The 15,118-nt window shown below is 36.8% G+C and overlaps 1 protein-coding gene across 2 annotated transcripts in view; it reads right to left on the bottom strand.

Annotated features, from left to right (window-relative positions):
• cstf3 (cleavage stimulation factor, 3' pre-RNA, subunit 3) overlaps positions 1 to 14,670 on the bottom strand; it is a 34,491-nt gene extending 19,821 nt beyond the window's left edge. For both annotated transcript variants that reach the window (XM_007887763.2, XM_007887764.2), the window contains exons 1-3: positions 14,489 to 14,670; positions 9,556 to 9,657; positions 9,279 to 9,374 (exon numbers count right to left, since the gene is read on the bottom strand). In XM_007887763.2, the coding sequence (XP_007885954.1) occupies positions 9,279 to 9,374; positions 9,556 to 9,657; positions 14,489 to 14,515 (225 nt within the window). In that variant the 5' untranslated portion in view covers positions 14,516 to 14,670. The remainder of the gene's footprint in view (positions 1 to 9,278; positions 9,375 to 9,555; positions 9,658 to 14,488) is intronic.
• Positions 14,671 to 15,118: the final 448 nt, after the last annotated feature.

The raw sequence follows: 15,118 nt of genomic DNA, 5'->3' as shown, positions 1-15,118 counted from the left end.
ACTGTAATCTGAAATCATACGGTGAACAACTTAACTAGTCTACAACTGAAGCAATCAATAACTCTAAAACACCTCAATAGGAAGTACATATGGCAAGTAGATTTACCCCCAATAAAGTATTTTGATACAACATTTGTAATATAAAATTACGTAATCTCAATGCAATGATTTACCACTGTAATATCTGACAAGATACTCAGCAGGAAAAACCTATACAACACTTGCATTCTAATTTGTTTCAGTTCGGTAGGAAACTGTGCAGTATATTCAGAACATTTTAATTTCTACAATATAAATCTGAATCCAGCAAAGATTGATGGGATATATTTGACTTTTCTATTTAGAATAATCTTACCATCTCAACTGACTTTCAAGTAGATATTGGCCAATGTAAAAACAAAAACTGCAATTCTTACTTAAGAGATAAGGTGATTGGTGTGAGATAAGGTGATTTTTGCACTTCGATATCAGGGTGCAAAAATATTGTGCTATGTGTATTGTATAGTTAAGAACAATTGTACACACTATATATACAATTTATTTCGGGGCAAAAACCCTGAGCTAAATTAATATTGGTCGTATTTTGGCATTAAAATTTATGAATGAGAATAAATTTGCAGAATATCAGAGACTATATCTACTTTGTTCAAAAACATTCTAGATATGTTGAAACAGGAAATTACATTGATCAAATTACAGTTTAGGCAACTAAATATATAAATTGCAGAATCGTTTCCACTCTTTTGGATTATGTAGTAAAATAGATTCTTATAAGGGACTCAAATAAGTTTGAGTGGACTCACTAGAACTGGACTACATCTCTGGATTTATAAATGCATAATACTTTGTTGGTCAGCTTCTTTGCAGACAATCAAAATCAAGATATCAATGACAAGAAAAGGAAAGCACCAACATGTCAGATTCTAACTACAGTTATGAAGAAACAAATAGAAAATGAGCAAGATTTTGAGCTAATAAAGTACAAGTATAACAATTTAAACAATCAAATTTTAGTTATCTGTAGCAGAAAATATATTTTTGCACTTCGATCTGAGGATGAAATAACAAAAGCATGCAATAATATAAAAATAAAACTATTACCCTACAGGTTAGACGCAATCTGGAATTTATAACAATGCCCTAAGAAATCTTGGCTACATCCATGATTAGCACTAATCAAGAAAAACAACTAACGTAATAGGAAATAATGGAATTATGACAAGACCACAATGGATAAGATCAAATACACTAAAATAGGAAAGTCCATTAGTGCTCTGAAAAGATTATTTAAAATTGTTTACGGTAATCATATTCACCCTTTTCTCTTACGTAATGTACACACAGCAGAGTTTTGAGTATTCAATTATGCAGGGGAAGGAGTTACAATTTTATCTGTAATGGAAATCTGTTCAATCGCTTGTCAATTTACGTTTGATATTTGGTGTAGAGCTATATTATTGGTTTGTTAATATAGTAATAGTAATGTGTTCATAAAATCATTGCCAACTTGCTTCCTTAAAAATTAATAACTTCCAAATTGTCACTCAACATTAAAATGTCACTAATCAAATCTCCGATTTCACAATCCTAATGATTGCTTAATTGGTATCAAGTTACTTCAGTACAGCACTTTAAATGTTGGAAGCTTTCCTTTATTAACAAAAGTAAAACCTGATGACTGTCTCAAGACTGTCAAATCGAGGCTGAGTGAGGTCCTTTAATGGGGAAATTGAAGAAATTGTCATGTCAAATAATTTTACCCAAGTGAAAAAGCTCCACACTTGTGCATCTGTTCCAAGGCACCACTATCCTATTCAACATCCATGAGGTGCTTGAAAGGATAATGCAATTTTGTTGACACTAATGCTACATTTGAATGTTACAGTAAAACGAGTTGGAGCAGTGTTGTTCATATGTAGTATTTGATCTACTAATCAGATTTTGAGCCCAATTATACTTCAAGGCATTTATGACTGCGTTCGGATCTCTTTAGGCGAGGGCAGGTCCTATATCCTAAAGAAAATATCACCTACCAGTTGGCATTTGAGAAAATTTGCTATCTTTGGATTGTTATTGACTTCCTTTTGTTCCAGAGCATTCGGCAAGTTATTGTTCTAAGTGCTTTTAAAGATGTATCCAGTACTATGAATAATGCCAGTTGAAGGGAGATCTATCAGTGACGATCATATTACACAGCGATGTTCAGATGAAGAGGCCTATAAGTTGTGCAATACCTAGAGCGGCTCAATTGAAAATTCATCTGAAATCTACAAAGCGCCCAACCCACTGAGGATCAGGATCTCAAGGACCAGGGTCTTTCTCGTGCAATGAGAGGGAAGCAACAAGGCAATCAACCAGATAAGAGACGTTTCAGTATAAGGAAGTCTTGTAGTCTCGTACTAAGTGCTATCATGAGGCTAAATCGAGTCACTTTACACTGATAGATTTATTATGCATAAGTACTGTCTATTGTGCTGCATAATTCTCTTTCTTCAAGTTTTACCAATAATGTCATTCTGAATACCACCAGAATGATAAATTCAAGGCTCTCAAGTCCATGAGTTTTAAAGTTTATTCTTAAACTCCCATCTTCTCTTGGCATAAAGATACATTGTTTACTAAATAATCTGAGAAAACAGATGTTTCTGTATAATTACGAACAAAATCTGTTGAATAGGAGCGTTCCATCAATCCTGGAAAGATCCATCAATCATTCACGGTGTGACACGGGAAAAGTTATCATCACTTATTTGTGGTATTCTCTGGATAAATTAGACCCAATTGAACAATAACTGAATTATTTGAAATATGCCTTGCCTAGTTATATTCCTAAATCCTGCTTGTTTTGAACTATTTTATTGGGGGTATGTATTCATGCTCTATCTTACTGGAGATTTACTGTTTTGGTTTTAAATGGAATACTACTGCAAAGCCTATTGGAATAATAATAAATTGGAGTTGAGGTACAGATCAGCCATGATCTAATAGAACGGTGGAACAGGCTGAATGGTCAACTCCTGTTTCCAGTTTCCTACAATTGTTGATGGTAAAGCACCCTCTCTATTGGAGACTTGATATATACTTTGAGCTGAGTAGGAAGTGAGGTATCAGGGACACATCCTCATTGGTAAGAATGAAGGAAAACAAAGAAGTTCCAGTAAATCCAGTTGGAATTCTTGATAGATAATAGAGTATGACCTATTGGAAAGGTGAACAGGACGTCAGCTGTCCAACTAAAATACCAGTAACCAGAGATGTATTAATCACCCCCCCATCAGGTTTAGCTTCTTTATATATTATTCACAGGCTCAGATTTTCATCCTATAGATCGAGGATTAGAAAGTGAAAATTCTGATTTTTGATGAACACGACATGATTAGCAATTGCATAAATCCATGTGCAGCACTACATTTCTCAGGATTACAAAGTAATTGTTTCTGGAGCAAGATTCAGAGTGATCATTTCTACCTGTTTCAAGCAGAATCAGTGGAGGTCATCTTCAGCCAAGATTATCAGATCATATAGAAATGTTCCACTTGAGTCTTTCAGCATGTTCTGATGATGTGTTTGCAGCAGCATTGGCTAAAGCAAAGGCACTGAGACAAGTCAGGCGAAATATGGTATGTAACGATCATCAACTGACCAAGCCACTCGTGTTCTCTAATGGTAGTAGGGATGAGAGCAATTACATTATTATGGAATGGCTTGAGATGAATATTAAGCAAGTCCAGCAAGACCCCAGCGTCTTTTCACCAACCTCCTGACCCCAACATAGAACACGAATCATTGCGGTGGTTTTGAAATGATTCCCCAGAGATTCGCAAATTTGGTTTCTAATCCATAGGCAGGGCTCCTCTTTAATAAATTAAATAAGTACTTTCCTGAAAAGGGCCAAGAATTCAAAATGTTTAATTGGAGGCAGAACACTCAGCTTTTACACTGGGGTCTAATAGTGAGCTTGAAACTTCAGAAAATCATCATGGGGTAGGTAGATAGCACAGGTGCCATTTGTGAAGAAAGATGCCAAACAAGTATAAATCCTAACTTAATTGGTGGGGTAAATAAATGCAGCACCAATTTCAATACTGATATTGAATTAAGAAAAACAAGCTGTTTGTAAAGATGCTGTGAAAACTGCAATGGAAATATTTGTGATAACAATGAAGATAGCTGCCATAAAGAAAATGGACGTATGGTTTCCGAAAGAGGTAATATACAGACGTAGGTCAATAATAATGTGAGATTAATGTCCCATTAGGTTTTATTTTTTGGATAATAGGCAATTTGTATGTGGAATCCTTTTAGAAGAAAACAATTTTATGCTAGAAGAATAACAAGGTTATGTAATGGAGTCTTTCTTTATTATATCCACAAGGGAGAAAACATTGAAACGCAAAATACGAATTGCATATAAAGAAAACAGATTTTACATTTATTATACGATGCACGCTAATTTTAACCTGATTTGAACAGAGCAAACATTTTTTTAAATGGTTCTGTTTAGGTGCATTGTGTATTTTACCTGGGTTACGCTTGTGTAGTTTATTATTTAACTTTAGAAAATATACCTTTATGGTGCAAAATGTTATTCTGAACTAGCATCTACCCAAGTTCTAGTGCGCGCGTGTACCACTGCATTTTATTGTTTGTTCAGCAAAACAATCAAAGAAAACCATTAATAATTGACTCAATTAAGCGGTGCAATAAGTGAAAGCATATGTGGGTGCCCGTCAAGATTTATAAAGAGAAGAGTGCAGCTGATGTTTGTACACTGAGCACAGTGAAGAGTAAGCAATTTGGTCATCTGTTAATCTGTTAATGACACATTTTAAATATCGCTTTGGTCTGTCGCATGGCAAACCAGTGAATGCATACAGGTAAACTGTACAGCATTAGCATTGAGCAAGAAAGTTGCACTTAAAGCAAGGCCTTTAGGTAACTCCTGTTGTGTCACTTATTGCTTCACAAATTACAGGTAAATTATTTAAAACACACAAACCATGAATGCATCTGCCTGAAACAGCTTCCAGTCTCCAGCGATGAGAAGTATGCAAACTCCCAATATATTTAGTAACAAAAGCATCAAAGTATTTAAGAGGAAACTTGATGCGTAAATGAGGGAGAAGGGAATAGAGGGGTATTGGAGAGGGGTTAGGAGAAGCGGAGGCTCATGTACAATACAAACACTTGCATGGACTGTTTAGGCTGAATGGCCTATTTCCATGCTATAATTTTCTATGTATTCTATTTGAATGAAATGAGTTAATCGAGAGAGAAAATACAATTTCTTGGGTAACTATCCTTTTTGGTGAATTCAGGATGAATTATCTCGATGCTGCAGAATATAAAATTTAACTTCTTTCTGTACAATATCTGTACAAAGTATTTCCAGATCAAATACAAGCTGAAGTTACCCCTAATCTGCCCAAATAAATGTGGCCAGCTTTGGAAGGGTGGCTCTTACTCTACATTTAGAAATTTCCTATTTTTTTTACACCAAATAATTTTCTATAATTATTCTTGCATTTGATATAGCACCTTCTCATGACGTGCCAAAGCGCTTCATAGAATATATTCATTAATTAAAATAATAAATTTATTAAAATAAATTAAATATTCAGAGAATATTTCTAGCTTTAAACTTTCAATTTAGTGACAAATTACAAACAATTTTGCACTGCTAGCCATTACTACTAGAAACTGGAATGAAACATATTTATTTTACTCTAGCTTTATGATTGACTGAAAGGTTTTTACCTCAGTCAGACTGGATTTGAACCATAAGTAAATAAAAAAAGGCAATACTACCTTGAGCTATCACCCCTACAAAAATAATCCACCCAGATAACCATTAATTACTCAACTGGTTATATCTGTGGACAATTTTTGACCTCCGAATCCTCAAAACTGTAACCTAAAACTGAGATGCACAAAGTACGTTTATAATATACATTTAATAAGATTTTGTACATTTAACACTTGCATAATATAAAATGACAGTAAAATGACCGATCTAAGATGCTGAGAACAAATATTTTAAATTAGATATTCCAATTTGTTGCAACACATTTGTTACAAGTTTTGTTGCAACACATTTGACTAACTGCCTTTCAAACAACCAGTGAAAAGTATTTACAAAAACTTGAAGATTGATTAACGCAACACCCCCATCTCCCCCAAAACAAAAAGATTGATAAGGGAAGGGAAAGAAACTCTTATCCAGAAATGGAGCCGAACAAGTTCCTGATTAACCTAAAATAGCATGATTGAAAAACCCTAACTACCTTAAATGTCAGTGTACCAGTGTGTAAAAAAAAAGTCAAAGAAACACATTCACACAGATTAAATGGCTTGTTGTAGCGTAACAATGGTTTTCCCACCCTCAAATAACATTCTTGAATCATTTTCTGCAGCTTTTTTTTTAAATCATCAACTTAATGTATTTAAGATCAAGGCCCAGAAATGAAATTTTATTACAAAGTCTAAAATTTGCTTTCCTTTAAAAAACACTTCTAAAGATACTTCGCTCTCTCATATAACGAATGTATGTCTATTGACTACCTTTTTAAAATGAGCGTTTACACAACTAGGTAAAAGGGCCCTATTACAAACCTGTGCTTGTATTTGATGCACTGGACAGTCATCCACAGATTTAAATATAGTTTTCAGCAGATTGTAACAGAAAAAAAGTTTCCTTCGCAAACTGTATATTTAAGTGTTTGAGTATGGACAACAGGTGAGAACAGACTCAGATTTGTTCACGCCCTCTACAAAGCTTGCCGACACTCAATTCTAGACTGACACATGAAGAATGGACATTTGGAAAAGATATTTGGATGGCACTCAACATGGACTGAACCAAACTCTAACCAGTGTCTGCACCTTGAGAACAGGCAGGAACATAATTAAGCAATCTTAGATCAGGAATGGAGCATGGTGGAGGAAACAATTAAGACCATTTTGTGGTGTTGCACCTATTAGCACAAATATTTAAAGAAGCTGCTCAAGAGAAAGCTAAGTGATAGAAGGAACAGATGGGAGAAAGCAGTGGGATTAAACAAGAGGAAAGAGGGAAACATCACCCACACTCCAGGAGATTGAAAAGATATACAGAAATCTAATTCATATAACAAAATAAAGGCTCTGAAATCAGCAGAAATAGTATATAAATTGTAAAATGCCAGACAAGTAAATGAAGCATAAATACAAAGAACAGGCAATGTTTGGAAACAAAAGGAAACTTTAATGTTTCTACATAAAATTGTAAGTTTTTTGGGGGGTGAGTGGGGTTGTGTTAATAGGAAAATTTCACATTTGTAAAGAGCATGCATGAGTAGACAGAAATCATGTTTGTTGCTATTACAACGATAACTGTTTTGCACTAAGGTTTGTGGATAACAGATTTCACCATTAAATCTGCTAATGGCAGCAGAATTAAGTCCTAGCCCAGTTATTCCAACTAATGAAGAATGTACATAGCATACTGATCGTTCAAGCGAACATGTGTAGCATCAAGAAAATGGAAATACATCTGTGCTTTGAAGATATTTCATTATGCCTGGAAATTATCCTGACATATTTGAAGGATCAATGACAATTTACATCTTTCACCTTTCACATCAGGAAGAAGTCTCAAAGTGTTTCACACAGCTGCCTGGGAGCCCAAGCTTTTTTTTTTGAGGGGTGGGGGAAAGAGAGAAGTGGAGGTGGGGAAGGAAAAGTGACCACGGGCAGGGTCAAAAAGGATAAACCTAAGAAAAAAGTGGACTCTTAAAGGCAAAGAGGGAGGGGACGAGGCAGAGGGACTTCAGGATAGAATTCCAAAGAGTGGGGCAGAATGTCTAAATTTTCTCCCATTTATGGGGGAGAGAATGGACTGGGGACATGAAGCAGGCTGTAGTTAGGCAGAGGGAGAGTCCAGAACAGTAGAGCTGCAGGTAAGGGTGGGGCGAGCCTGTGAACAGATTTGAACAAGACGACGAGGATCTTGAATTTGATCTGCTGGGGGGGGGGAGAGACAAGCCAGCAGAGCGGAGAGATGATCAATTTTTAACTGTGACATTTAGCTCACCTACATGCTGGCACTTCTCATTTAAATAAACAGTGGCCCCAAAAATGCACCACCTCAAAGAAAACAAAATTGTTAATATTAAATCAAGGTTACAGCCTCGATTACCTAAAGGCATTAGAGGAAGCAGTATTTGGTGAACTTCAGTGTGAGTGCATGAATTGGGCGTGAAGGTGCAGTGCAATCTTTTTTGAGGCAACTATCTGCATTAAATAATCTGTATCTCATTGTTTTTGTTCGTAGGAAACAAATTTAAAAAGCTGAAAGCTAGCATGCAAAAAGAGGGAAAAGGAAAGAGAAAATCCAGGAGTCAGTCTGCATGACAAACTAAAACACCCTTAGAAACAAAATTGAAGATTAAGAAATCATCACTGAAGAATGCCAACTAATGTATTTCTTGTAGGACTGGACTCAAGACGCTCAGCAGATTTCAACAATGTCAATATTCATGGAAAATAAAACTACAGAAATGGAAAACTACTAATATTAATTAATCAGTGCAGTATAAAGGGACCTCATGTAATCAGTTTATTAAAAATATACTAACACGCTAATAGGTTACTTAATTCATTCATAACCACTAGAATAAAACACACTCATATCATTTAATGTATGATAAGAACTTTTGGACTATGTGTCATGATATCCATAACAATTATTTTTAGGGTTCTTTTAAATATATATATATATTTTATAGGAAGAAGGCTAAAACAGACTTGCAGTTGATTAGAACATTGCAAAATCCTAGGAAGCAAATAAAGATTAAACAATATTAATGTCAAGTCTCTTTGGCAAATAAAATGCCTCAGCTGGAAAACGCTATTAAATACAAGATACTGTGAGTGAACAGAATAAATGAACTCTAAAGAAATGACACGGGAGGCAATAAAGAGACACATGACAACTGAATAAAAGGCCAAAGCACATAAGATACCATTAAAGACTGTTTTAATGTTGTTGCAACTCCCAACATGCAACAATCATTGGTGTGCAATAGGCCCACACATTTAAGATTTTCTTTTTAAAAAATCCCTATAGAAAGTACAGTTTGCATCTGCAAATATTATGTCACCACCACCATCAACTCAAAAGTCTGAATATTCATTTTAGATTTGCAATATACTACTCACTTTGGTGTGAACTTCATGGAGCATGGCAGAGCTTACTGATAATTTAAAATTAACCTATAGAGTAGAAAAAAAATATTAACCTCGGCTTCAATGTATAGTTTCCAGAATCTGCCAGAGCTTGGGAACTGGGTGACAAGCCGCTCATAGGTCTTCCGCGCTTTGTCTATGGGTTGATTCTAAAGGTAAAAACCATCAAAAACAATTTTTACAGCATCATTTCAAAAATCTGCAAAGATAAACGTTTGCCATTTTACTCCCCCGTCATCTCAGTGAGAGGCAATTTCCCACAACTATGTTAAAATCAAAATGTGCAAGTTTTTGAATTGTATAAGGAAACATAACCCTATTTCACTAAACCTGTGCCTCTCGTATGAGAATGCTCCAAGCATCAAGGTCATATGGATTTTCTTCTAATTTCTTTTCCGCCTTCTTCACCTTCTCAGGAACATATTCTGGAGCCTGTAATTGAAAAAATGAGTATGAATAAATTTGCACCAATTTTTTTAACCATTCTTACCTTGCTTTAACAACAGAATTGGATTTATAATATTCTTTGCTCACAAATGTAAAAGTATACAAGGGTTTACTTGGTCCATAATCTGTTCCACATACAGGCATATTTCTAGCCGGAGCCCAACTGTAAAAGCTTGACTTAATTGAAGAACAGAAACAGATAAGATCACATAAAATGCTATTTTTCAACAAGTTATAAAATTCAAATATTTTACACCAAAATATATTATAATAATCCTTGCGTTTGATGTAGTGCATTATCACGTATTCGCTTCACAGAATATACTGTAAAGTGAATTAACTGCATATTTTGTGGACAAAACACGGCAGCCAATTGTGCTCAGCAGTGTCCCACAAACAGTTGAAATGGCCAATTTATTACTTTTATCTTTTTTGAAAGAAATATTACCCCTGGAAAAGTGATCCGCCAATCAACTAACAAGTGGGTTCCTCCTTACTACTAGAGGTGTGTGGAATAAGGAAACTTGCCCAACATTTCACCCTGGCGGGAATCAAAACCAGGTCTCTCGCTTGTGAGGCGAGTGCTCTAACCACTGAGTTACAGGTTCCCATTGTGGGACACAAATTAATTTTTGTGGCCAATAAGTCTGAATTATGCCTAACACTAATTTGACTTTCTTTTCAACCTTAAACCTTGTAAATCAATGTTCATCAGATAATATCAAACAGATTTAATCTTAAATCCAACACACAGGGAAGAGACAGGAACAAGGTGCCAAGCATGAAAACTTGGGCTTCTCTAGCCAAAGTCAAGCGATCAACTTTCACAACTATGCAAAATCGCAACCGTTGCCACAAATAGCAATCTTGATGTTGTTTAAACAAAGTAAAACAAAGCACCCTGGTACCACTGAAGATAGTGTACACTATGAACAGTGCATTTGTCATGCACCTGTAACACCATAGCACAATAGCTCCCTTGTTCGGGTACCAGCAGTCTGACAGCATCTGTGAAGCTGCCCTGAATGATCCAATTTGTCCAGAATTAAAGAAAATGGTTAGGGCACTATATAAACTAAAAGTCTCCAAAGAATGCCTTATTCAAGCTCAGAACTTAAAGCATGGCCCAAGAAGCAGATCCCTAGTTCTAAAAGGTCAAAAACAGATCTGTGCAAACATTTTTCAATAATTAAAAAAAATTAATATACGCACGATCATATTTCTTTCTGTTGATTCTTTATTTTGATTTTATACAACCAACCTCTGGTGGAGAGGCAGAACAGATAAGGTTACTTAAAATCAATCTGTACAGTTTTAAGAATAGAGCCACCTGAGGTAGTACTGCACTACCAAACCTACCTTTTCTAAATACAAAAAATATTATTTGGTGAACTGTCAAAAACACTTCAGATTATTTTGAATGTGCCCAAGAACGTGGCTGCTTTTAAACATTAACTAATTAGTATTGAGACAATTTGAAAATTTTGAAGCACTCCAGTATTCTATTACTTAAAATCAGTTGTCCAAAATTTAGAACACCGAATTACTCCCACTGTAAGGTTCACTGAATTTGCGTGGGCTTCTTTCTCCGTGTTCATACATGGATAATTCAATATTCCCAATGGAATCTCTCAATTCAAATTACTAGAGATCACAATATTTTTTAGATTATAAATAAGTTCAAACCTCCAAAATAAACCAAAGGATTCAGTTTATAGTTTATAGAACACCTCTAAATGATTATACATTTCTTAATAATCATTCTATGTTCCACGATAACCGAGTCCACAATTATAACCCAATAAATGCAGTTCATCTTTTCAGATTTGAATTATTCCCATCAGATAAACCAATTTATAAACAGTATTAGGTTATGTATTGAAGATGACCATCATTTTTTAGAAATTAAGTCTTGTTTATGTAACTTTTAGCAGAAATTAAATCCATACACAGAACAATATTTGTAACACAACTTTTCCCTCACCAGACAAAAGTATCTCCCATTAAAGACCAGTGAATTCAGCACAGATTGATGGAAAGCAAGGCATCTCCACCCACTCTAAACAATCACCAAATAATATAATAAATCTTGAAGTGAATTACCATTCTTTTGTCTGGGACACTGGGAGAGAATCCATTTTCTTTTTCAAATAATGGCACAGAATGATTAATATCCACCTCAATAAGCAGAGAGGACCTGAACTTAACATCTTGTCTAAAGACGGCATCTCCAACAATTCTGTATAGCATTGGAATTTTAGCCTACACTGTGATCTCAAAGTCTTGACATGGAGTTGGAACGCACAATGTTCAGACTCAGAGGTCAAGGTGCTACCAACTAAGCCAGGCTCAAACCTGTCAGCACTATGACAAATATTGTAGTTCTTACATATATAAAATACAGTATTATTTCAACCATGTGAGATAACCAGCCAAACATACAAGACCACCTAGACAAAATAAACAGCTATATATATATGCAAGAGCAGCTGCAACCAAAGCAACTTGTACCTAATTCAAATAAATATTTGTAGTATCTGCAATCAGAACACAAGTACCCTAGCTAGTTTCACAAGAACTGCTGTACAAACCAATCAGTAATAGAAACAACTATGACACAGAAGCTACATAAATAAAAAAACTGCATAGGGAATTACCAAATTGATCCAAGTCAAGGGGGACTGCTACCAACGGAACCAATCTTGCATACATTTATAAGTGATAAATACCTATATCAAATTAAGACTTTTTTCCAAAATGCTAAATGGTTCATAAAGGAAAAATATTACTTTTCTATTTGTCTATACATCCATTAATTTTCTGCTAATACAAGTAAAAACAGAAGAATAGTTAGGCCTTTGAAATCTAGCCTTAATATTCTTTGCATTTTCTACTAGCTATCAGCAAGGGAAATGGATGCAGAGAGCAAATGCTACACAAAGAGAAATCAAAGTCCTAATTAGGTAGCCTTATTATTTGTGATTCATTGCAAGGTTAAAACACTGTACACAGTATGCAGTGTACAAATATCGTATATTTTGTGAGATGAATTGCTATACAAGAGGAACCTCAATACAATATTGAAGTATATTTTTGAAGCATAATTTTCCTGCAGTCCATTGGTACATATTCAAAAAAGTCACAAACTTGCTCTGATCCAAGCTAGAATACTGTATTTTCATAACTAATTTTGTAGAAATAACTTCATAACCTGATAATTATTTTTAAGGTGAGAAAAAATGTTCAGGATGGGTAAGAATACCACTATTTAATTATCAACCAATAAAACTGCCTCACCAAATTACTGGGGACTGGATACATAAGCTTGCAATAAATCAGGGTCAGATGCTAGAAACTGAGGAATAAACCAGGAGAAATTCCAAGAAATGGAAGAGGGAGATGCAGAGGAACATTGCTATTACAAATGCAAGCTTTTGGCTAGCAAAATACTGCAAAAAAATGTTTACTGTAAGACCTAACAAGTTATGCCTTTAACAAATTGATTAAATGGACAAATTTGTAGACATAAAACTCAGATGGCCCACTGTCCTAAAGTTGAACCTTTCATTGTATTTCTTTCTTTGTGTGGGTTAAGCTGACAACAACAAAAGTCTTATCTTGTTAAATTAAAGGGCCTTTTCTGGATCACTATTTTTCTTAAAAAGCTGGGTCAACCCAAGTGAAAACAAAACTGTGTTGGGGAGAAGGTAGCACTGGGATTCACATGAAACCCATTGGTTTCATTGGCTAACAATGTATGTGACAGTAGGGATCCACGTGTTGCATGGAGCACACAATCAATCAGGCAAGAGCTTAACCAATAACTCCAGGGTCACACCAACAATGTTACTTTCAGCGTCACGTCAAAAGATCCCACCACTTTATTACACAGGCTCCCAATGTACCATGAAAGAAAGTTATCCCGGAGCAAGGGAGGGTTTGACTTATTTACAACTGACTAAATTGCAGACGGACATAAAACTCAAGATGGCCTTCTGTCCTAATGTTGAACCCTTCATTTAATTAATCTCTTCCTGCACGTGTGGGTTAAGCTGACACGACGTAAAACACATATATATTTATATATACACACACACACACCTCTCTCTCTCTCTGGAGTAATATGAATCGTCCTGCTTCTTCGGGACGATTCATATTATTCCAGAGAGAGAGAGAGAGTTTTTTTTAAATATATTGTAGATGTCCAGGACGCTTAAAGGAAAAGGGTTAATGTTGCAGTCCTTTCAGGACGTGCTCTGCCAACCCTGTCAACAGCTTTCCTCGGAATCCCTGTGCCACCTTCCAACCCCCAACCCCAGGTTTGTTTTCAGTTCATTAAAGGCCATCTGCAGTGTTGTAGCTTCCCCCCCCCTCCCACCGCCTCCCTTTCCTCTTCTTCGGTCGACAATATTAGTCCATTTAAAATCAAACGCCGGCCTTATCTCTCCATGTATGTCTCTGTGAGTGTGTTGTGTGTGTGTGTGTGTGTGTTGGGGGGTGAATTGATTAGAGGTGCTGCTCACGAACCGTTTTACGGTTGTTGTTTTTGAAAAAAAACGGTTTTTTTTGAAAAAAAGGCCGCCATCTTATCTCCCTCTCCCCCCCCCCCACACTTCTTCACCGTGGAAAGGGCTTCGTTATCCACACCACCACCTCCCACCCCCACCTCACCAACCATCAATTTACCTCCTCTCTCCCCCCCCCCACACCCACTCCCCGCCAACCATCGACATGTCTCAAAAAGGCCGTCGCGAATGAGTCTCGACCCCCTCCTCCTCCTCCTCCCACCCAAAAGCCTCAAAGGAATCCGACCTACCTGCTCCGAACTGCCGTCGCCGGACATTATTGCTTATAGAATCTTTTATCTCCCTCTCCCTCTCTCTCTCTATAGAAACAATTACAACGCACAGGCGAAAGGATTTATCTTTTTTTAATTATTATTATTTTTTTTAAAAAATGACTTGACTGGGCGCTTCCCTCCCTCCCTCGCCCCTTTCCTTTCTATTCCTATCTTCCTTCCCTTCCTTCCTTCCTTCCAACCTCCTTCCTCTCCTCTCCTTCCCTTCCCTCTGTCCTCCTCCTCCTCCCTCCCCTGGCTCTCGCTTCAACTCGGTGAAGACACCTCCATTGGAGACTCAGGCGCTGCTGCTACAAGATGGCGGCGACGGCGGCCGCGGGCTTCAGGACAAGGAGGGAGGGGCCGAGTGCGCGCGCAGCCTCCGGTCCTCTCACTCGGCCCCGCCCCCCGCCCCGCCCCCGCCCCCCACGTGGTGCAGGGACTGTAACTGGCCCCGCCCCCTCCCCCAAAAAATTAACTCTTACTTTACCTGATGGGAATGGGAGGTGTGTGTGTTGTATGGGGTTGGGGGTTGGGGGGGTGGTTGGGGTTTTTTTTGTGGGGGGGTTCGGGTGGTTGGGGGGGACAGGGTGCAGTATATTGGTAAAT

The sequence above is a fragment of the Callorhinchus milii genome, unplaced genomic scaffold, assembly GCF_018977255.1.
Source record: "Callorhinchus milii isolate IMCB2004 unplaced genomic scaffold, IMCB_Cmil_1.0 Scaffold17, whole genome shotgun sequence".
In the NCBI taxonomy this organism is placed as follows: domain Eukaryota; kingdom Metazoa; phylum Chordata; class Chondrichthyes; order Chimaeriformes; family Callorhinchidae; genus Callorhinchus; species Callorhinchus milii.
Note: the sequence above shows the minus strand (reverse complement) of the source record. Positions and strands in the feature narration are given on the sequence as shown.